This window comes from Perognathus longimembris, chromosome 11 (assembly GCF_023159225.1).
Source record: "Perognathus longimembris pacificus isolate PPM17 chromosome 11, ASM2315922v1, whole genome shotgun sequence".
Lineage (NCBI taxonomy): Eukaryota > Metazoa > Chordata > Mammalia > Rodentia > Heteromyidae > Perognathus > Perognathus longimembris.
In genome coordinates, this window is record NC_063171.1 from 58,086,720 (window position 1) to 58,109,403 (window position 22,684).

The following is a 22,684-nucleotide window of genomic DNA, read 5'->3' on the forward strand; positions in this document are numbered from 1 at the left end:
ATAATGCAGATGAAAACTCTTGACATACAATATGTGCAAACCTGAATGAACTGGGAGAATGGCTCAAGTAGTAAAGCACTTCCTGAGAAAGAACAAAAACCAGAGTTCAATCCCCAGTACCACCCCCTCCCCCCCAAAAAATCCTGTGGTTTTTTTTTTTTTTTTGGAGGTATGGCTTAGTGATAGAGTACCCACTTGCAAGCATGAGAAGGACCTGAATTCACCCCCACCCCCTACCCCTAGTATATCCCAAAGCAAACAAGAAAGCCTAGAGGAGTGCTGGGAATATGGCTTAGTGGCAATAGTGCTTGCCTCGTACACATGGAACCCTGGGTTCGATTCCTCAGTACCACATATATAGAAAATGGCCAGAAGTGGAGCTGTGGCTCAAGTGGCAGAATGCTAGCCTTGAGCAAAAAGAAGCCAGGGACAGTGCTCAGGCCCTGAGTTCAAGGCCCTGGACTGACCAAAAAAGAAAGCCTAGATGAAGCAAACACAATTAACTTGTCCAGGCTCCTGAACATCACATGAGAAAGGTAGATTTAACCCTGAGTGCATTCTGAGTGGAAATCTCAGTTAGATGATAAAAACAGAACTATCAAAGTTGGTAAAACAGTAACCACATAACAAGGAGGATGAAGAGCAGTTACAGCATCTTGTTCCCCAGTTCATATGGTGTGATAAATGGGTGGCTCTTAAATTGTAGAGGATAAGGTGCCAACATTAAAGGTAAGAGTAGAGTGAGTTTTCTTTTTATAAAAGCAATTAGGTGGGCTGGGAAAGTAGCTTAGCGGTAAGAGTGCTTGCCTAGCATGCATGAAGCCCTTGTTTTGATTCCTCAGCACCACATAAACAGAAAAATCTGGAAGTGGCGCCGTGGCTCAAGAGGTAGAATGCTAGCGTTGAGCAAAAAGAAGACAGGACGGTGCTCAGGCTCTGAGTCCCAACCCCCAGGACTGGCAAAAAAAAAAAAAAAAGCAATTAGGTCTGATGAATAACAACTTTTTTTTTTTTTTGGCCAGAGGTATAAGGCTTGTCCAATATCAAAGAAAATAATAATTTTCTAGTTTGTATGAATTTTTTGTCTTTTATTGTTAGATTTTTGAATTAGCAAATATCTATAATATTAGGGGGCATCAATTTTATTGGTACTGGGGTTTGAACTCATGCTTGCCAGGCAGGCACTCAGCCACCTGAGCCACTCTTCCAGCCCTGTTTTTTCTTATTTACAGCACCAGCATTTAAACATCTAACAGCTAAACATCAAACAAGTAAGTAATTGTCAGAGAGCTATTTTAAGATTTAACATAAGATAAAAGCACTGCCTAGAGGGACAAGATCTAATTTTGAACACTATATTTGGATAGCAATACCATTACAAATATTTCTTTGTTAATGTAATTTTCTTCCTTTTTGTGCTGGAAAGTCATACTACCACTCAAGGCTCCCTTAAAAGAAACTGAGTTCTGTTGGATTAGAAGGAGTAAACTATGCAAATAAGCAACAAGGAGATTGGCTGGTTTGTTGGTGATGTCACAATCCCACCACCTAAATAGGAGTTTTTTATTGGCTATTACAAGAGGCAGGAAAGACCGGGAAGATTCTGCATCATTCCAGAATTGGAGAAAGCTCTGAGCCAAAGCTAAATTTATCCTGGTTTTTGTTTGTTTGTTTGTTTTTCTCTTTAAAAGGTACACAGAAGCATTTTACACATTGCTACATTTCCCCACATTATTCCATGGCATTACTTGGTCATATTCTGTATATCTATATAAGCATTTTTGATGGTTGCTTAACATTCTATCAGCTGAACATTTCATGATTTAGCCACTGTTCACCTCATTCGTAGATGCGAAGAATTGTTTCAGATTTTTTTTTCACCTTTAGAAATAAAGCTTCAGTGACTATATAATGTGGAAACAGTATGTATTATTTTCTCTGTGGTGTAGTCTCTCATACGTCCCTGGAAATATTTCTAAAGGAGTGGGCAAACCTCAGTTGCCTACCTGAGCTCACTGCTGTCACAGTGTATCCCTAAGACTGCCCAGGAGACCCCAGTGCCTCGTTCACTCCTGGGGCTGGCAAACTTCCCAAGTATGGAAAGCTGGAATTCTTCTCAGTTCAGGTAGGATTCAAATTCTTTATCCTGGATGCTCCTCACTAAAGGGAGAAATATCACGATAATCATATAAACAGAGGAGGTCTGTGAAGCCTAAACTTAAAACCCTGATTGTGCTGGGCTGTGTGAAAGCCTAGACTAGCAAAATGGCTGCTTTGTGTCTTTTCCCATCTCTGTGGGGGAATCTAGACAAATTTCTGGACAATCCGTTATTTAAAGCTTAAAATGCTAGACCTTAAATACAAAGTAAGAGAAAATACCAGCTTTGCTTGGAGAGAATACGTTGCTATTGTACATCTGAAAATAAATATTGAAGGCAGTTCTGCCTTAGATAGCTTACGTATAATAGAACAAGTGTCCACTGCTTACAGAAACCACAGGTGTTAGGCATTTGTGAACATTCACACAACTCCCTTAGCAACCCTACAGGGTAAGTGTTCTTTCCATTCCATTATGAGAGAAACAGGCTCAGAGAGGTTAGGGCCTTTCTGTACCTGGGGCTCAGTTCTGCAACCAGCTCTGTTTGAATCCAAACCTAACAGCCTAAATAGCTCATTCTTCCAGGACTGTAATTCTGAGGCTCTCAATAGTAAAGAATTTTTCAGTGACTATTAGTCTATAGGTCAATATACATATCCACATTTACTAAAATGTATTTCTGGTCAAGTGACTGTGGCTTACTTATACCTATAACTCTAGCTTCTCAGGAGGCTGAAATCAGAGCATTGTGGTTCAAAGCCACCCCAGCAGACAGATCATGAAACGCTAATCCCCAATTAACCAGAAAAAAAAAAAAAAGCCAGAAGTAGAAGTGTGGCACAAGTGGCAGAGATCCAGCCTTGAGTGAAAAAGCTAAGGGAGAGTATGCACTGTGGCCTGAGTTCCAGCCAAATATCATATACGGTCTTTACAAGATGCATAACACACATGCATCGATGGGAGTTAAAACAATGAAATGTCAACCAGCTGCTGGTGGCTCGGGCCTATAATCCTAGCTGGTCAGGGGGCTGAGATCTGATCCCCAGCCCTGAGGATCAAGGTTTGAAGCCAGACTGGGCAGGAAAGTCCATGAGACTCCTATCTCAAATGAATTAACAATAAGCCAGAAATGGAGGTGTGGCTCAAGTAGTAGAGAACACAAAAGCTCAGGGACAGTGCCTAGGCCCTCACTTCAAGCCCTATCACCAGCATGGGCACACACACACACACACACACACACACACACACACGAATGAAATGTTGCTTTTGGAAAATCCCAAGTTCTTTAAGTAGGTAAGAACTGCATAAATTGTCTTGAAATAGAATCCTTCCATATTTAGGACTTTTGGACAATGTAGAGTTTTGTGGCATAGTGGAGATAATATGAGTTGCTTCTCCTTCTCCTTCTCCTCTCCTTTTCCTTTTTATTCTTATTCTCTGACACTGTAGGGCAGTGTTTCTTTTTTTTTTTTTTTGCCAGTCCTGGGGCTTGAACTCAGGGCCTGAGCACTGTTCCTGGCTTCCTTTTTGCTCAAGGCTAGCACTCTGCCACTTGAGCCACAGCGCCACTTCTGGCCATTTTCTAGATATGTGGTGCTGGAGAATCAAACCCAGGGCTTCATGTATACAAGGCGAGCTCTCTTGCCACTAGGCGATATTCCCAGCCCTCTTTTCTTTTTTTTTTAAACTGTATTATTTTGTCTTTTCTTTTTTACGATTGGGGATCGAACCCAGGATGTTGTACTTGCTAGGCAAGTGCTTTGCCACTGAGCTACATCCTAGCCCTGGGCAGTGTTTCTTAAAGTGTGGTTTAGGTGTTAGAGCCACATAAACATGTTTAAGCAACATAAACAACTTGGATTTTAGTTGTTATGAAGGTTCCTGGGCCTCATCTCAAAGGGATAGAAATTTAATTTCTGGGGAGGGAGCCTGAAAATTTGCTCCAAGTGTGATTTATTTCACCCCTTTGGCACCAAGTGTAGAATGTAAAATCATGAGTAAAGTGTAACCTTTGTTTCTGAAACACACCATTACCTTTTATCCCACATAGGGTTAAGAGCTGTTATCTGATTCACTTGTTTGACAAACCTTCCGCTGATCTTATGACTTCAAAAAGACAAGTCAATCAAGGAAAGCCTCTCCTGGGAAGGGGAATCACACCATCTCATGTGAGATCTTATTCTGGAATAACCATACTTATGTCATAAATCATGATCAGGGAATGTTAGAAGGCCCTGGGGCAGACCCACACAGACAGAAGGACAAAAGACTGCTTTCATTAGTGAATCCACCCAGGCTTGCTTTATAGCTCTCACAAAGGGCTGGGGAAAGGAGATAGTATACTCTTTCAAGATGCAATGACACAGTATAATTCTTGCAGAGGACAATTAAATAATATATATATAGCTAAAGACAAATAGATGTTTATAAACCTTTCACCCAGGGATACTTTCCTGGGAATTTGTCTTCGAAATAACGTACAAGAAGAAAAGAAAAAAAGAAGCTGCAGGCACAACAAAATTTCTAGCTGGGTACTCAGGCTCATGCTTATAATCCTAGTAACTCATGAGTCTGAGCTCTCCGGATCATGGTTCAAAGCCAGCCTTGGCAGGAAAGCCTGTAAGACCCTTATCTCTCATTAACCCCCAAAAAGACATGAGTGGAGTTCAGGGACAGCATCAAACCCTGAATTCTAGCCCCAGGACAGAGAGACAGAGAGGCAGAGATAGAATCACAGAAAAAGATCATAGTTTTGTTTTTGTTGGTTGTGAGGCTTGAACTCAGGGCCTGAGCTTTTTCCACGCAAGGCTAGCGCTCTACCACTTTGAGCCACAGTGCCACTTCTGGTTTTCTGGTGGCTAAATGGAGTTAAAAGTTTCACAGACAGTCTTGCCCAGTGTGGCTTTGAACCACAATCTTAAGGTCTCAGCCTCCTGAGTAGCTAGGGATACAGGCATGACCTGCATATCATAGTTTTTATGTAACTGCTTTTTTCAGAATCAACCCAGAAGAAGAACACACTCTGTTGTAAAGTTTGATTATAAGGGAAAAAAATCCCCACAAAGATGGGTCCTACTGAACTGTCAAGTCTGTAACCACTGAGACCTGAAAAAGCCGTAGTCACCTAAGAATCTTACTGATGGAAAGTGACTTGTGGCAATACTATATTCTGGGCTGTTTCTGAAAAGATTTGGGTTAGTTACTCTAAAGTATTTTCTGGAAAACCTTGTTATTGCACTTGGCAGTGAAATCCAGATGTCCTCTGTTTGAGGTTATAGCAAATTCCCTTTAATTGATTGCTTTTCCTCCCCACGGTCTGCATCCTAACAGCCAGGGATGCCACTGATGAAATATTTAGCATGGGATAATACTTGATGTATAATTAAATAGGATGCATCTTGCAGTTCAATTTCACAGACCTTTAATCTTCAAGTTACTAAACCTTCACAGAGAGAATCTCATAAGCAAAAATCAAAATATTCTTGGAAATACTATCCTCCTTGGAAAAGTAACCCCACATGTAGTAGTTACACAGAAAAGAAGACATGGTTACTATAGATAGAAAAGAAGGTGCATCTTAAATGTGACTGTGCCAGGTAAGGCGGGACACATTAAGTCATTTCATCTTCACAAGCCTGCGAGGCACGTGCCACTGGTGTCCCTACCCTATATGGAAGAAGTAATGAAGGCTCCAAGAGGTTGAGTGATTTGCATAAGATCACAAAATAAGTAAGCACCACAGCCAGGACTGGAACTGAGGTCAGACGCTCGCTCGCTCTAGGACTCTATTGCACTTCCCAAAAGATTTGCGGGATTGCCATTTCACTTTCTATGGCTCAGTTAATCCCTCCAATAACTCAGTAAGACTGAGCACAATTACAGGAGTCTTCCTTTTACCAGAAATCTAATCTCACAATAACCTCTGGGGTGGGCATTATTTTTATCCCAGTTGATGGACGGGAAACCAAGACTTAAATATGGGGCTACTCAGGGGCCAATGACTTGCTCAAGATCGTAGAGTAGCGAGTCAGAACTAGAACCCAGATTACAAAATCATAATGCAATTGAAAAGAGCAACTGTCATTTATAGTCTTGTCATACAAGAGATTCTGCTTAAAAAAAACCACACTTATTTTGACCATATTTGAGATTAGTTGGTCTTGCCCTATTAATATTCACAATTACTAAAGAAAGTACAATTGTCCCTATTTTATGGATGAGAACTCAGGATTCACTGAAAATAAATAAGGTCTCCAAGAGGAAGATTTGAACGCACTTTCTTTGGCTTATTTCATTAACTAGAAGACATGGTTGGCTCCTCGTCTGTCTCCTTACATCCTTGCTGCCCAAACTGTCCAGAGGTTAGCAGTATTGGCACCACCACGGAGCTGGTAACAAATATGAAATCTCAAGCATCACTACAGATGTTCTGAACCGGGAAGTATGTTTGAACATCCCCCGGCCCCCAGGATGAGAGAGGCCTTGTTTGGCTCCACTGCCAATGATATGTGGAATAGATAGAGAAGGGAGCAAGGTTGTCTTGAGCAATTTAGATCTAACCATGCTCTTTAGGAAAGCTGTGTTGGGCTGGGAAAAGGTATGCTGAATTTAATATTAGTGGTCTTTCAAGCTGGAGGAAAAAGTAAGTTAATAATTCCACAATTTTCCTTTTTTTAGAGCCAGTTTCCCTTACCTGTTAATAAACAGATTACAGCAGTTGACTATGTAGCAATGAAATAAATGTCTTTGAAGAATTTATGTATACACAAATTTGCTTATGGTATATATTTTTTAATTCTTGGACTTGGGATTGTGGTTTCATGTTGCTTAATCAAGAACAGCCATGCTTTTTTTTGTTAGCAACTTGTTCTTAATTTACCGGAAGAACTGCATGTTCATTTCTCACAAGCTTTACAAAGCCAACCCAATTTCTATCTACATGAAGAGGAGGATTAAGACTTCAGAATATCTTCAGAAATTCTAAGTAAGAAGAATTTATGATAGCAAAGTAAAGTCAGGAAAAACAAATTTCTCAGCTAAGCATATGGGTGTATACCTGGTGAAGAGCAGCAAAAAAGAGTGGGAAATGGGAAAAGAGGTGGCAGGTGTCAAGTTCTGTCCCTTCGATGATTGCGTGCAGAGATTTGTTTCAATGGCAGTCTTGCACATTGGCAGAAGTCAAGATAATCAGAAATGGTTTAGAGGGCTGCAAACCTCAACTTCCCCTTACCCCATCCTCCTACTTCAAGAAAGCAACTGTTTAGCTTAGAAGTTCTAGTGATCCTTTTGCACTCTCACTTTCACATCTGGAGGAGGGAAGCTGGAAAAGAGGAAAGCCACCCCCCTCCCCACACCACACCCACACTTGAGAGATTGATTGCTCTATTCCGGTGCCCAAATATCTGCGGGGTCCAGAAAGTGCGAGCGCCATTTAGGTAACCATGGAGATATGACTGGCAGGCGTCTGATTTCCTTCCTTTCTTTGCCATTAAAATGTTTTGCTCTCATTTCAGTAAGGCACCCCACCTCTGCTGGCTCCGCCGTGCCCACTGTCCACGGGGACGCATGCAGGGAGTAGGAATAGTTAAGCCAGCAAGGTTTAAACCCCCCCGGGCCGGTGAGATTGTCACCTTTTAAAGGGTGCTGTGGGTTTCTGGCTCTGAGACTCAACCAGAACTACAAGTCCCAGGAGTCTGCGAGGCTACGGAGCTCTTAGAAATTCTTCCCCGCGTCTCCCGGAGAGCGGGAACTAAGGTTCCGTGCGCGGCGCTCTGCGCGGGCGTCCGTTTGCGGCCGCGGAGGCCGAGGCTGGAAGCCCGGCGGACTGGCAGGCGGGGGCGTCGGGTTCCGCCTCTCGGGAGCTCTGAGGGGCGGGGAGGGAGGAGGGGGGCCGGGCCAGCGGCCGAGGTCCAGCCGCGACGACTGCGGGCCGGGGCGATGGAGGGCGACGGGCTGCCGTTGGGTAGCGAGCCCCTCTCGGGACCCGGTCCGGGCCTCGGGGGCGGCGGCGGCGGCGGCGGCGGAATGATCCGCGAGTTGTGCCGGGGCTTCGGTCGCTACCGCCGCTACCTGTCACGGCTGCGGCAGAACCTGCGAGAAACCCAGAAGTTCTTCCGCGACGTCAAGTGCTCCCACGACCACAGCTGTCCCCCTTCCCCCGCGAGCGGCGGCGGCGGCGGCGGCGGGGCCGAGCCGGGCCCGGGCGGCGACGTCGCCGAGCGCGAGCTGCAGGCGGGTAAGGCGGGCCAGGCCCGAGGAGGAGCGGGACACTGGAGGGTGGGGCGCCCCGGCGTGAGGAGACCCCGGCCGGAGGCGGCGAGTGGGAGCCGAGCCCGGGGTGGGATTGGAGCCGGGGGTTGGGGGTGGGGTGGGGGGAGAGACGTGGGCGCCGGAGGCCTCGGCTCCGGGTCTGCGCATGCCGAGCGCAGGGCCCGGGGCCCCGGCCGCGCGTGGGCCGGGACCGACCGGGGCGGGCCCGGGCCGCGCGGAGGATCGAGTCCGCGGAGGGGGGGGGGGGGCGGGCGGAGAAGTTGCTCCTCCGAGTGGGGCGGGGGCGCGACGGGGCGCCTCGGTGTCCCCGTGTCGGGATGGAGGAGATGGAGCAGGCAGGAGGGTGTCCCCGGTGTCCGGAGCAGCCCGGGAGACCGCAGTGGGGTGTGTGTGTGTGTGTGTGTGTGTGTGTGTGTGTGTGCAAGCAAGTGTGGGGAAAGGCTTGTACACCCATGATGAAGCAGCTCGGTGAAGAAGGAGGAATGCTCTCTAAATGGCCTGGGGGAGTTGCCAAAAAAAAAAAAACCAAAACCGTGATCTGATGGTTGGCCAGGAGAAATTAGTTGCCCGGAGACGTTGCTTGTGCTGATGGGGAGGAACTGGAAGGGGTGTGTGTTTTTCTTCGTGTTGTTCGGTTGTTTTTGTGAGGTTTGTCTGCCCCCCCCCCCCCCCATCCCCGGGTCTCTGAGGAGAGCCGGCTTGCTGTGTTGCCTTTCTTTACCGGGGTGAGCCAGCGAGCCCCCAAGTCCTGCAGGATCTTTAAGCTTTTCCAACTTCGTGTTTTCTTCCAAGCGACTCCTGGTTGGGGGAACTGGAGGGGTTTATTAACGACTGCTTGTTAGGAAACCGGAGGGGACTGGCGCCCAGATAGATACAGGTATTTTGGGAATGTGGTAGATGTGTCCATGGTTTCATTTAGGACTCTGGAGCTGAAGTTCTTATTAAAATCGCTCCCAGGATCATATATATATATATATATATATATATATATATATATATATATATATATATATATTTAAATGCCATGTCCCACAGATTGCCTCACAGATTCTGATTGAGCGTGATAGGTGGTTTTAAGAATCTCATTGGAACATGAGAAGACTAGGGTTCTGATGCTGGTGCTCTAAAACTCTTTTGAAAACATGCATTTAGACACTGGTAACTAATTTCGAACTTGAGGTGAGTTTGTGCATTGGGCTCTGTATGCCCAAAGGTGTGTATTGAGTACTTTTAAATTGGTCTAAGGCCCCCTGAAATGCTCATAAACATGAGCTCTCAGGATTCGCAGGGTCCAGTCAGTTGCCCTTGGGTATCAACTAAGAAGCTTTTCTTTTATTTCAGGGGGTAAATGGGATTAGTGGGCTCACTAGCTTTTCTGTAGGTGTGCTTAGACGTCGGGGGATTTACATTCAGGAGATGAACTTGTAGAGGAAACAGACTTCAGTGGGGTTGTGAGAAGACAGTGGGGGAGAAGGTGTTTAGGAAGGACCCGTCCAGCAGCTTTCCTGCTCATCTGTTTCTTTCAGCTTATCTTGAAAAAGCCTTTGTTGCTGCTTCACTTATTTTAAAACAATTTTACTCTTTTTTTTCTAAAAAAATAGAATAAATTTGCCTTATTTTAAGGCAACTTGTTAGCTTTTGCTTTTAGTTCCTAAAAGCTAACTTAGGGAATGCAGTAAGTATCCCCCTGGGCTGGGCTCCAGTGGCTCCTGCCTGTAGTTACTTGGGAAGCAGAGATCATCAGGAGGATGGCCTTCTAGGCCTACCCAAGGAATAAAAGTTCCTGAGACCCCATCTCAATCAATAGCTGGGCATGGTATCTGTGTCTATTATAACTACAGTGGAGATTGAGAATAGAGCAAAGTTCCTGGCCAGCCTAGATTAAAAAAAAAAAAGTCTGCTAGACCCCATCTTAACAGAAAAAGCTGAGTGTGGTGATATAGGCCTGTCAACCTAGCTATATTGAGAAACACAAATAGGAGGATCTTGGTCCAGGCTTGTGTGGGCAATAAGTGAGACCTCAAAAATTACCAGGACAAAGAAAGGGCTAGAGGTATGGTTCATCTGGGAGAGCACCTGTCTAGTGAGTGGGAAGCTCTGAATTCATATCCTCATACTGCCTTAAAAGGAAAAGTTACCTTTGAATTTTAACCCACTGGCTCTTCTAGGTGACTGGATTATGAATTAATGTTCCTATTTTCAACTTTTTACCCTCTGGTATTTGTCTACCTCCCCCCCCCCCCAAATAACCCAGAAGGGTGTGCATGACAGGATCAGGGACAAATGGATTTTGTTGTATAAAATGCTTGGAGGAGAGTTTTATTTTTGGGAAAGAGGATATGCCACAGAAAATAAGGTGATACTTTCTGTGTATACTTGGGAGATGCCCAAGAAGATAAGGAGAGCCTGTTCTTTTCCCAGGTTCTCTTTGTGAGGTCAAAGTCATTCAAACTCTGTCTCAGCTCTTGCTTATGAATGCTGATTTCTGTTCAGTAGGAATCTGGAATATGAAGGAAGCAGGCACTTGTTAATTTAATGGTCTCTGAAAGATTTGAATCATTTAAGGATGGAAGGGTGCCTCTAGATTTAATGCAGTACTTGAGCAACTGAAGATCAGGAACTGTCTCTACATTTGAAATAGTTGGACTGCAAGGACGACCGCAATAGCAAAACAATTTTCCTATGTCTTTATATACCATTTTGTGTCCTGTAATACCAAGAAGTTGCATTTAACTCTCAACCACAAAGAACTGGGAAGAACCCCAAAATAATACTTCCCTCTTAATTTTGATAGTTTTCTGTTTTCTTGGGTCAGGGTAGAGATTGTATAATGTTCCTGATGTTTTAGAAGTTAAATAAAAGATGAAATTGAACTCTAAAATGACAAAATTTTTAGAGTAGCTTGCCTTTTACAAAGAAAACTGAATTGTGAATGAAGTTTTCTTGATTCAGTTCTTCCTCTGTTGCCCATTCATTGTCTGCTTTTTTAACTGTAGAGGATAATCAGTTTCTAGCTGTTTATTATTTTTCTTTGTCATAGGCTTAGTAACTTATTTATTAGTGCTTATATATTCATTTATTTATTGAGCAGGATCTCAGCCCAGACTGGCCTGGAACTCACCATGTAGCCCACACTGTCTTCAATCTTGATCCCTTCTGCTTCTGCCTTCCCAAGGGGTCTTAAAGTGCATCTGAAAAATGGCAGAGTAGAATATTACAAAGCCTAAGAAGGAAAAGTACTTTTCTTACTTTATGACCTGGTAGCAGTCCCAACTCTTACAGTTTGTCACGAACCTCTCAATTTTAAGAAGTTGGAGTCACCCAGAGGTGTGTGTTTGGAATGCTGTCCCTTGGGCTCCCTTCCTTCATTCCTGATCCTACTTCCTAACTGAATGACCTTTTTTTTTTCTTCTTTTTTTTGCCAGTCCTAGGCCTTGGACTCAGGGCCTGAGCACTGTCCCTGGCTTTTTCTTGCTCAAGGCTAGCACTCTGCCACTTGAGCCACAGCACCACTTCTGGCCGTTTTCGATTTATGTGGTGCTGGGGAATCGAACCCAGGGCTTCATGTATACGAGGCAAGCACTCTTGCCACTAGGCCATATTCCCAGCCCCTAACTGAATGACCTTCAACAAGTTACAGCTTCACTGTGCTACACTTTTCTCACATGGAGATGGGGACTGTGATAGTCCTTACTGTGAAGATTGTTGGGGACTGATGCATGTATGTGTTTAGAACAATGCCTGGTTAGGTGCTATGTAGGTATTGGTTATTATTTGTTTGCTTGTTTTTCAAACAGCATCTCGCTGTGTTGCCCAGGCTTGCATTAAATGCATGGACTTAAGTTATCTTCCTGCTGCCATTCCCAAATGTTGGGATTATAGGCCAAGCAACTATGCCTGGCCACATATTAAATGGACATTAATTATTAAATAGACATTTGAGTGCCTGGGATTGTGTTGGTCAGTGCGTTGTCCATGGGAAAAGAGTCAAGTAAAGAAAGATAGAGACTGTGGCCTCAGGCTAGTGGAGATCAGCCTTTCCCTTCTGTATGCCTTCTTCTCTTCCCTGCCATCTTTCCTCTCCCCTCCTCTCACTTCTGAAAATAGGATCTCAAGATAGAGTCCAGGGCTGGGAATGTGGCTGAGCGGTAAAGTGCTTGCTTGCCTAGCATGGGTTTGATTCCTCAGCACCGCTTAAACAGAAAAAGCTGGAAGTGGCGCTGTGGCTCAAGAGATAGACTGCTACGTTTGAGCAAAAAAAAAAAAAAAAAAAGCCAGGGACAGTGCTCAGGCCCTGAGTCCCAAGCCCCAGAACTGGCAAAAACAAAAAAACAAAAAACCACCCAAAAAACAATATATAGCCTAGGCTAGTTCAAACTTGGAATCCTGCTGCCTCAGCCTTCCTGATGCTGTGCTATGTGCCCAGCTTACCCTTTGCTTATAAGAAAGAAAAAAAAATATCATTAAAGTTGGCCAATTTGGTTATATTGGATGATGGATAGTAAAAAGGACTAGGAAAACCTGAACTTAACTTGGTCCTCTGTGGAAGTAAAATCTAATCTAAAGCCTACAGTCTAGAATGCAGAAAGCTGGAGAAGAAAGAGAAAGCTAAAGTATAGCTAGATTATTGACATTTTATGTGAATTTTAATTCTCAGGTTTTAAGACCTCTCTGCCTTTTGTTAGCCAACTATGATTTTCCATCATTCTTTGTTTATTTGTTTTGTTTTTGTTGCCAGTCCTGGGGCTTGGACTCAGGGCCTGAGCACTGTCCCTGGCTTCTTTTTGCTCAAGGCTAGCACTCTACCTCTTGAGCCACAGCACCACTTCTGGCTTTTTTCTATATATGTGGTGCTGAGGAATCGAACCCAGGGCTTCATGTATACGAGGCAAGCCCTCTACCACTAAGCCATATTCCCAGCAGATTTTCCAACATTCTTTACAATCTTTTAAAATCACATTGGTTGTCATAATTTTTAAAGAGGAGAAGCACTGGTGCTGCACTTAATTAACATACTCATTGTCCTAGGAATTTATATGATAATGAAGAGAAACATTTGGAGACAGGTCAAAACATTGGGGGGAAAGGACTTAGTTTCCCTTTGGTTTGTTTTTGTGGTGCTGGGGATCAAACCGAGGACCTTGCACATGCTAGGCAGGTGCTCTGCTACTGAGCTACAGTTCTAATCTGTGTGTGTGTGTGTGTGTGTGTGTGTGTGTGTATACATACACACATATGTATATATAATTTTAAAATTATCTCTGGGTTGTTGTACAAAAGAATTTCAATTTAACATGTCAGCTTATGAATACAGTGCATCTTAGTGTTACTCCTTCTGTAATCCTTGCCGTGTGTGTGTGTGTGTGTGTGTGTGTGTGTGTGTGAGAGAGAGAGAGAGAGAGAGAGAGAGAATGGGTATCCCAGGCTGTCCTTGAACTCCCAATTTTCCTGCCTCAACTTTACAAATGCTGGGATTATAAGCATATGTCATTATATCTAGCTTCGGTTTTTTTTTGAGACAAGCTGGCCTGGAACTTTCTGTGTTAGTTAGCTCAGGTTAGTTTTGAATTCTTGATCCCCCTGTTTGAGCTGTCCCAGTATACAGGTTAGAGGCATGAAGCACCATGCTCAACTGGTTTTTTTCAGCTGCCATCTTGATGGGGCTGAGAGATGACAAGATGCCATAGTTGTTAGTTGAAATGGCAACAGTACTTTCTGGTACTTTACCAGGATCTTTTAGAAGAATTGTTTGTGTAGAAGAGTTGTGGTGCTGTAGATGAACAGAATCCCCTTTCCCCAAGTGTTCGTAAATTATCTCTTGTTTTCCCAACTTCTTTCCCATGTGGATGCTGCATACAGTGGTCAGAAGCACACATAACCATTGAACCAGCCATGGGGTCCTATTACAGTGCACCCTACTAGCCCTTTGACTTAGGCAAGTTACTTGGCCTGTTCGTCTTGGGTTGTGTGCAGAATAGGAGTGATAAACATGCCACATACTGTGATTATATTTATGTGAAATGGCTCAAATAGGCACATTTCTAGAGATAGAAAGTAGATTAGTGGTTTCCAGGGAATATGGGAAGTTCTGGTGGACCTCTTACCTCTGTAGGTGAGTAGAGATCAGATTTTCTACACTTTTCTCCTAAGAAAGAAATAAAGCAATTATAATAGTATTTGGGGGAGGGTTCAAAATGCTCTGGAACTAGATAAAGGGGGTGGTTGTACAACTTTATGAATATGCTGAAAACCACAGAAGGCCAGTCATGGTGGTTAATGCCTGTAATCCCAGTTATTTGGGAAACTGAAGCAGGAGGTTTGAAAGGTCAGAGTTAATCTGGGTAATACATGACACCTTGTCCTCAAAAAAGAAGGGGGAGTTGGGAGTGTGTGTAGTATAGAGTTAGAACATTTGCCTAGAATGTGAGAGGCCCTCGGTTCAATCTGCACTACTGTGAATGAACAAATAAAACTCATAAGCCCCACTGAATTGTACATTTAAAAAGGGTTTATTCTGGGCTCTTACAACTGTAGTGCTGAGAGGCTGAGGCAGAGGATCCGGAGCTTGAGATCAGCTTGGGCTATGTAGTGAGACCCTGTTTCAAATGTCGATAACACTAACAGCAACGGACAAAGAAGAATTATAGAATTATATCTCAATAAGTAAATAGGAATGAAAATGACTTCCTCACAAAATTGTGGTATTTGGAGACCAAGTACATTAAACTCAGTTAGAGCTCAGTATTACAAGGCTGTTTGTGTCAGGAGATTTGGTGAACATTAGGAAGTTGGAACATGGGTTTGGAGGAAGAATAAGCCAGAAAGAGGGAATATAGGACAGAACAATTGAGTTGGAGTCAGATTTAGGCTCAGATCTCCAGGTTTCCAGTCCAGTTCTGCTTCTGCAGTTCTTCTTTGACCTGGCTGGGAATACAATGTACACTCAGTAGCAGAGACTTCAGTAGTGAGTCATAGCCCAGGCTCCATAGCTCATCATGGACCATCATTCACTTTAGTGAGAGACTGTCCAAATCAGTGAGCACAACGCGACTTGGCCTACTCAGGCCCTTCTTGCCCTTTCCACCCGCTGAGATTCAGGGTCTTGGGACCCTTTTACTTGACCAGCAGCCTGGGAGGAAATGGCCTCCCCAAATACAATAGCTCTCTATACTCTTTCCCTTTTTAGCCTCTCTTTCCCCTTCCTAATCTTCTTTTCCTAAGAAGATCTGTTTCCCATGGCAAAGGGCAGCCTGCTATTTTAAAAGGTTGTAAAACTCTGTTCCTAAAAGAAAAAGCATAATTTCCCTTTAAGTCAATTGCAGTTTGTTGTTCCTTATTTCAATATATTTCAGTATGGTTTGTTCAGTACATTTCTTCAGTCTTGGAAGTAGTTCTTACTTGCTTATTTTTGTGTTTGTATAAGGTGGTGCTGGCCAAGAACTTTTTTTTTTTTTGGCCAGTCCTGGGTCTTGGACTCAGGGCCTGAGCACTGTCTCTGGCTTCTTTTTTTTGCTCAAGGCTAGCACTCTGCCACTTGAGCCACAGCGCCACTTCTGGCCGTTTTCTGTATACGTGGTGCTGGGGAATGGAACCCAGGATTTCATGTATACAAGGCGAGCACTTTTACCACCAGGCCATATTCCCAGCCCCAAGAACTCTTTTTTTTTTTTTTTTTTTTGGCCAGTCCTGGGCCTTGGACTCAGGGCCTGAGCACTGTCTCTGGCTTCTTTTTTTTGCTCAAGGCTAGCACTCTGCCTCTTGAGCCACAGCGCCGCTTCTGGCCGTTTTCTGTATATGTGATGCTGGGGAATCGAACCTAGGGCCTCGTGTATCCGAGGCAGGCGCTCTTGCCACTAGGCTATATCCCCAGCCCCGCCAAGAACTCTTGATTCTACTGCCTCAGCCTCTCAAATGCTGGAATTACAGACATGATTCACCTTGCCAAGCTTTTGCAAGCTATTTTTTCAGGTAGTATTTGAGTTTGAACTCAGAGCTTTGCACTTGCTAGGCAAGTGCTCTACCACCAGCTCTATACCCCAGCCCTTTTTGCTTTAGTTATTTTGCACTTCTTACCTGGTTTACCTAGGACAGTGATCTTCCTTTCTGTGCCTTCTACATAGCTGAAATTACAGGTATACAACACCATGCCTGGCTTGTTCTTGCAGATTCTCCCCACTACTTCCTCCAGTCACAAATTTTGGTGCAATCCATTACTTCTGGTCTTGCAAGTAGTTTATAAGAAAATAAGCATTTAAATGTGGTGGTGGATTTTTTTTTTTTGGTCGGTTGTGGGGCTCGAACTCAGGGCCAGTTGCTGTCCCTAAGTCCCTTTCACTCAGGACTAGCATTTTACCACTTTGAGCCACAGCTCAAAGCCACACTAGCCACTTCTGGTTTTCTGGTGGTTAATTTGAGATAAGAGTCCCAGGGATTTCCCTGCCCAGTGTGGCTTTGAACTGTGATCCACAGATCTCAGCCTTCTAAATAGCTAGGATTATAGGTCTGAGCCATCAGTGCCCAGCCATTACATTTGTTTTGCTATATCTATTTTCTCCATCCTGTTTTCTCTATTTATTTAGTGTGCTACTCCTCTGGCCTAAACTCAGGGCCTAGATACTGTCCCTGTGCTTTTTTTAGCTCAAGGCTAGTGCTCTACCACTTGAGCCAAAGCTCCCACTTCTGTGTGTGTGTGTGTGTGTGTGTGTGTATGTGTGTCCATGTGTGTCCGTGTGTCCTAGGACATGAACTCAGAGCCTAGGGACTGCCCCTGAGCTTTTTTTGCTCTAGGCCAGTGTTCTACCACTTGAACACAGCTCCATTTTTAGTTTCCTTTGGTGTTTAATTGAAGATGAGACTTTCCTGCCTGGGCTGGCTTTGAACTGAGATCCTCAGATCTCAGCTACCTGAGTAGCTAGGATCGTAGGCATGAACCACCGGTGTTTGGCTTCCCCATTCTTCTTACTGCAGACATGCCAGTAGCTAGAGTGTGCCGTGTGTTGGTGGATACGGTTTCTTTTCCTAACAGTTGTAAGACCTAAGTGACTTTGCCCCTTCTGGTAGGCAAGTAGCATCCAAGATGATGGCTTTTGCTTCCTGTATGGTCTTGGTATCAGCTCTAACAAGAACAGAGGGTGAGTCCATGTGGAAGATTTTTCCTTCTTACCTCCCAGAAACCTGACCGGAGCCCTTTTAAGGACATCTATTCTCTGATTTAGTTCTTTGCCAGATGACGAGTTTGGTGATCTTGGGATCCTGCAACTAGATACCTGATAACATCAGTGTCATTGAGTGAGATATGAGCCCCTTCCTTCCTTTCAGTTGTGAATCAGGGTCTCTGAGAAAGTCCCCTAGGTATAATGTTCCTTTAAGGTCTAAACCAAAGCTGAAGGAAAATTGATCAAAGCATAGGACCCACTGGTTCCCTGTGGGCTCTGGGTTAAAGTGCCCATCACATGCAGTATATTTTCCTGTCATCTTCATCAGGCAGCGTGAAAGATTTGGGTGTATTTCCCAAATGGGTGTACCATGTGGCTGTGGGAACCTTTTGGCTACCACTCTGTCTGTGTGGTGCTTCTGTTCCCAAGGGTGCCATTCTCTGGGCAGGACCATTCACTTTTCACTTTTCAAACTGTCCCAAAGAATGATGACTTGGTTATAAAAGCCTTGATTTTTTTTAACTCACATTACTTTTTTAAAAATTGCTTTTCTTCTTCTTTCTTTTTTAATTTGGATGTGAAGTGTCTAAATTCAGTTTCTACTGATTAAGAGCTGTGGTGCCTTTTTTGTCCTTTCCAGTCCAGATAATGGGAGAGAAATTTCCCAGCTCTCTCTTCTCCATTCTCCTTCCCTCCCCTTTTCTCTCCCCTTTCTCTGAAATAAACCCAAACTTCCAGAGCACGCACCAACCTTGTCACAAATGTGACTAGGTTACAAGACTAATTTCAACAAAAACTCCCTTTATCCTGATTAGTGAGAGTGACTGAACCACTATGGAGTTAAGTTTTAGGAATATTTCATAAAATACTCTATTAGTTAGAGATCGTGTCTGTAAAATAACAAGCTCCTTTTCAAATGGTATTTCCACATGTTTTGGTCAGTGACTTTACATTCTGTCTCTAAAACCAAACAATTACTAAATAAACATAAAAAGGTCTAGGATAGACCTATCAGAGAATCACAATAGCTCAACAGTTATGTACATATGATTATAGAAGATGAGGCTAAGAGATGGAAACTCCAAGAGAAGGAAACATGAGGATTTTATTGTTGTCGTTATGTTTAATGAACTAGGTGAATTTCCTATGGCATACCCCCTGGGTTCACTATATATGATTTGGTACACTGGACATTGTATATATGCTTATCTGAGCTAGGGAAGGGAAAGAAAAATGAGGGAGTGTGTAACAAATATGACAAGAGTAACTGTAACCCCTCTGTACATCACCTTGACAAATAAAAAAAGTACTCTTTTAATACTAAGGAGATGTAAATGTAAGGAAGAATGTAAGGGGAAAATAGCTAGTAGGAGCAAAGTCATTCTTATTTTTTGGCATATAAGAACCTCTCTAATGGGCTGGAATATGGCCTAGTGGCAAGAGTGCTTGCCTTGTATACATGAAGCCCTGGGTTCAATTCCCCAGCTCCACATATATAGAAAAGGCCAGAAGTGGTGCTGTGGCTCAAGTGGCAGAGTGCTAGCCTTGAGCAAAAAGAAGCCAGGGACAGTGCTCAGGCCCCGAGTTCAAGCCCCAGGACTGGCAAAAAAAAAAAAAAGAACCCCACAGAGTAGAGCTATCTGTTTGTCCTTGTTTCATGGAGAGAAATGGAGAAGTTCTGCTCTGACTTTGAAAATGATGAGTTGGAATAGACTAGAACTAGTTAGCATCTAATAAGAAGAAGGTCTATATGGCTGATGAGATGGTAAACAGAGGGGCCACTGCAGGCCCCGCAAAATCATGCTTTCTCTGCTGGCTTCCTTGGTTATCGATATCAGAATTCTGTGCTGGAGCTTGTGCATTTGGATTCTTGGTCTCATTCTGAGCTACTTAGATTATAGTGCTTTGGATTCTCTGTACTCTGAATGGGCAGTAGTGATCCACCACAGAAAGATTGCAGACATGGAAGGTAATTGCAGGGCAAAGGAGTAATAGTGAAGGAGCTGTTAAGCAATTTAAATCTGATTATGTCATTTGCTATTTTTTTCCTGCTGTTTTTCCTAGTCAGTTAGAATTCTGCCTCTGGTCTTCTTCCTTCCAGAATCCAGAGCTGCATAAGCTTTGCAAGATATCCTTTTGAATCAATAAAAAATTATTTTGAGCCAGGCACCAGTGGCCCATTCATGCCTGTAATCCTAACTGTTGAGGAAGCCGAGAGCCAAGGATTGAGGTTCCAAGCCAGCTATGGCTCAAGTGATAGAGTGCCAGACTTGAGCAAAAAAGCTCAGGGCAGTGTCCAAACTGAGTTAAAATCCCCAGTACTGGCACCAAATTTTTTTGTGTGTGTCTTGGTTGTGGGGCTTGAACTCAAGGCCTAGATACTGTCCCTGAGCTCTTTTGCTCAAGGCTAGTGCTCTACCACTTCTGGTTTTCTGGTGGTTAATTAGAGATGAGTCTCATGGACTTTTTTTTTTTTAACCCAGCTGGTTTTGAACTACAATCCTCAGATCTCAGCTCTGAGCTAGGGTTACAGGCCTGAGCCACCAGCATCCAGCCCAGCTGGGTTCATTTCTGCCATAAAGTAGGGATTTTCCTTTTCTCTTGTTAATTCATTTATATCATGAATTTTACACTGGATTCAACTTGCTATTGTTCTGTCTGTCTATCCATCCATCCATCCTATTTAGTTTATTGTGCAGGTCCTGAGGTTTGAACTCAGGGCCTGGTCCCTGAGATTGTTTGTTTTTGCTCAAGGCTGATGCTCTATCACTTGAGCCACAGCTTCACTTGTGACTCTTCGGTGGTTCATCGGAAGTAGGAGTCTCACAGACTTTCCAGCTCGGGCTAGCTTCAAAGCATGATCCTCAGAACTCAGCCTCTGGGTAGCTTGGATTATAAGCATGGGCCATCAATTCCTGGCTTGTTTTTTATTTTTTATTTTTATGCATAAATGATTCCCAGTGTGGTAAGAAGATTCCTTCAGGCTGGTTCTGGTATCCTTTGGACACATCTCGACCTTTGAATCACTCCTAATGGTGGAAAGCTGCTGGCATTCTTCCTTCCAAATGACAGAATTTTAGTCTTCTTGGAAGCTTGGATTTGGCTTGCTTCGAGGAACCGCTTCCATCTCTGTCCCATCAACTACAGTTGCCAGCTGCCAGCTGTGTTTCTCTTCCCTCTGGAGCATGCCCAGCCTCAGGAACAGTTTTGCCCAGGAAGAGAATTTGTCAGCAGGATGCTGAGTGCCTTCTCCTTATTTCATTTGGCTTTCAGGGGAAGAAAGCCTCTAGGGGAGTCTCTCTCTCTCTCTCTCTCTCTCTCTCTCTCTCTCTCTCTCTCTCTCTCTCTACCCCCTCTCTCCCTCTCTCTCTCTCTCTCTGTACAGGATAGCTTACTTTTATTTTTATTTTTTGGCAATGCTGGGGATTGAACCTCAGGTCCTCATGCTTGCTAAGTAGGTGCCCTATCATTTCTGCTGCTCTACCATGCTTTCTGCATTGGCTGCTTTTTGTTGTTTATTTTTTTTCTGGGCCTGGGGCTTGAACTCAGGGCCTGGGTGCTGTCCCTGAGCCCCTTTGTGCTCAAGGCTAGTAGTGCTTTACCACTTGAGCCACAGCACCACTTCCAGCCTGCATTGGCTGTTTTAAAATTAGGGTCTTTGTATTCAGCAGGCTATTATGCTTCCTCTGTAGGTGGTATGATAGACATGTTCTAATGCACCCAGCCATTGTAAAGATGAAGTCTTGTGACCTTTGTTTTTGCCTGGATTGGCCTCATACCATGATCATCCCATTCTCCACCTCCCATGTAATTAGGATTGCAAGCTTGAACCACCACTTCTACTCAGGATAATCTACTTAAAAAACTGTTAGAGGGGCTGGAAATGTGGCTTAGTGGTAAAGTGCTTGCCTAACATGTCCTGGGCTCGATTCCTCAGTATCACATAAACAGAAAAAGCTGAAGTGGCCATGTGGCTTAAGTGGTAGAGCAAAAGAAGCTCAGGGACAATGTTCAGGCCTTGAGTTCAAGCCCCAGCACTGACCAAAACAATAACAACAACGACAAAATACCTGCTAGAGATCTTAACAGGGTTATCAGATAGGATAACTTTAGAGATACTTCTACCATCTTGACTTCTCATTTCCAGCAAGAGCTGTGGCTTTCTTGAGAACATTTCAGTTTCTGATCTTTAAACACCATTCCTTTCCCCATGTGCTTTGTTTCGGAAGATTCTGAAGCCCACAGTACCTAAGCATATGATTTTCTTAATTTTGTTTTCTCCTGTGTCATTCATTAACTTTTACATTTGGCTGAAAGAAAGTTTATTTGGGAATGACAAAAATGTTTCTTGTCTAATATTTTTTCCTCTCTCAGCTCCTAGGATTTTTGCAGGTCAATTTTTTTTTTTTTGGCCAGTCCTGGGCCTTGGACTCAGGGCCTGAGCACCGTCCCTGGCCTCTTCCCGCTCAAGGCTAGCACTCTGCCACCTGAGCCACAGCACCACTTCTGGCCATTTTCTGTATATGTGGTGCTGGGGAATCGAACCTAGGGCCTCGTGTATCCGAGGCAGGCACTCTTGCCACTAGGCTATATCCCCAGCCCTGCAGGTCAATATTTTGAAGCTTATAGTAGAGTGATATCATGGGAAGACTGTGTAACATTCTTTTTTTTTTTTGTTGGTCGTGGAGCTTGAACTCTGGGCCCAGCCCTGTCCCTGAGCTCTTCAGCTCAAGGCTAGTGTTCTACCACTCTGAGCCACAGCTCCACTTCCATATTTTCGCTCTCGCCCGTGCGCGCGTTCTCTCTCTCTCTGCCTTTTGTTGTTGTTGTTGGTCATGGGGCTTGAACTCAGGGCCTGGTTGCTGTCTCTACCACTTTGAGCTACAGTTCCACTTCCAGTTTTTGAGTGGTTAATTGGACATGAGTCTCATGGATTTTCCTGGTCAGTCTGACTTCAAACATTGATCCTCAGATTTCAGCGTCCTAAGTAGCTAAGATTACATGTGTGACCCACTAGCACTTTACTTAAAGTAATGTTTTATTTTGTATTAATTATATGTGCCGAAAGTGAAGAAAAGAATAAACCCTACATTAAGAAAGGAATGTAAAGTCAGGCACTGGTGGCTCATGCCTGTAATCCTAGCTACTCAGGAGACTGAGA

General features: G+C 43.9%; 1 protein-coding gene across 1 annotated transcript in view; it reads left to right on the forward strand.

Annotated features, from left to right (window-relative positions):
- The first annotated feature begins 8,004 nt into the window (after positions 1 to 8,004).
- Dstyk (dual serine/threonine and tyrosine protein kinase) overlaps positions 8,005 to 22,684 on the forward strand; it is a 44,415-nt gene continuing 29,735 nt past the window's right edge. Inside the window, exon 1 of the mRNA XM_048357104.1 lies at positions 8,005 to 8,333. Coding sequence (XP_048213061.1) covers positions 8,036 to 8,333 — 298 coding nt within the window. The 5' untranslated portion in view covers positions 8,005 to 8,035. The remainder of the gene's footprint in view (positions 8,334 to 22,684) is intronic.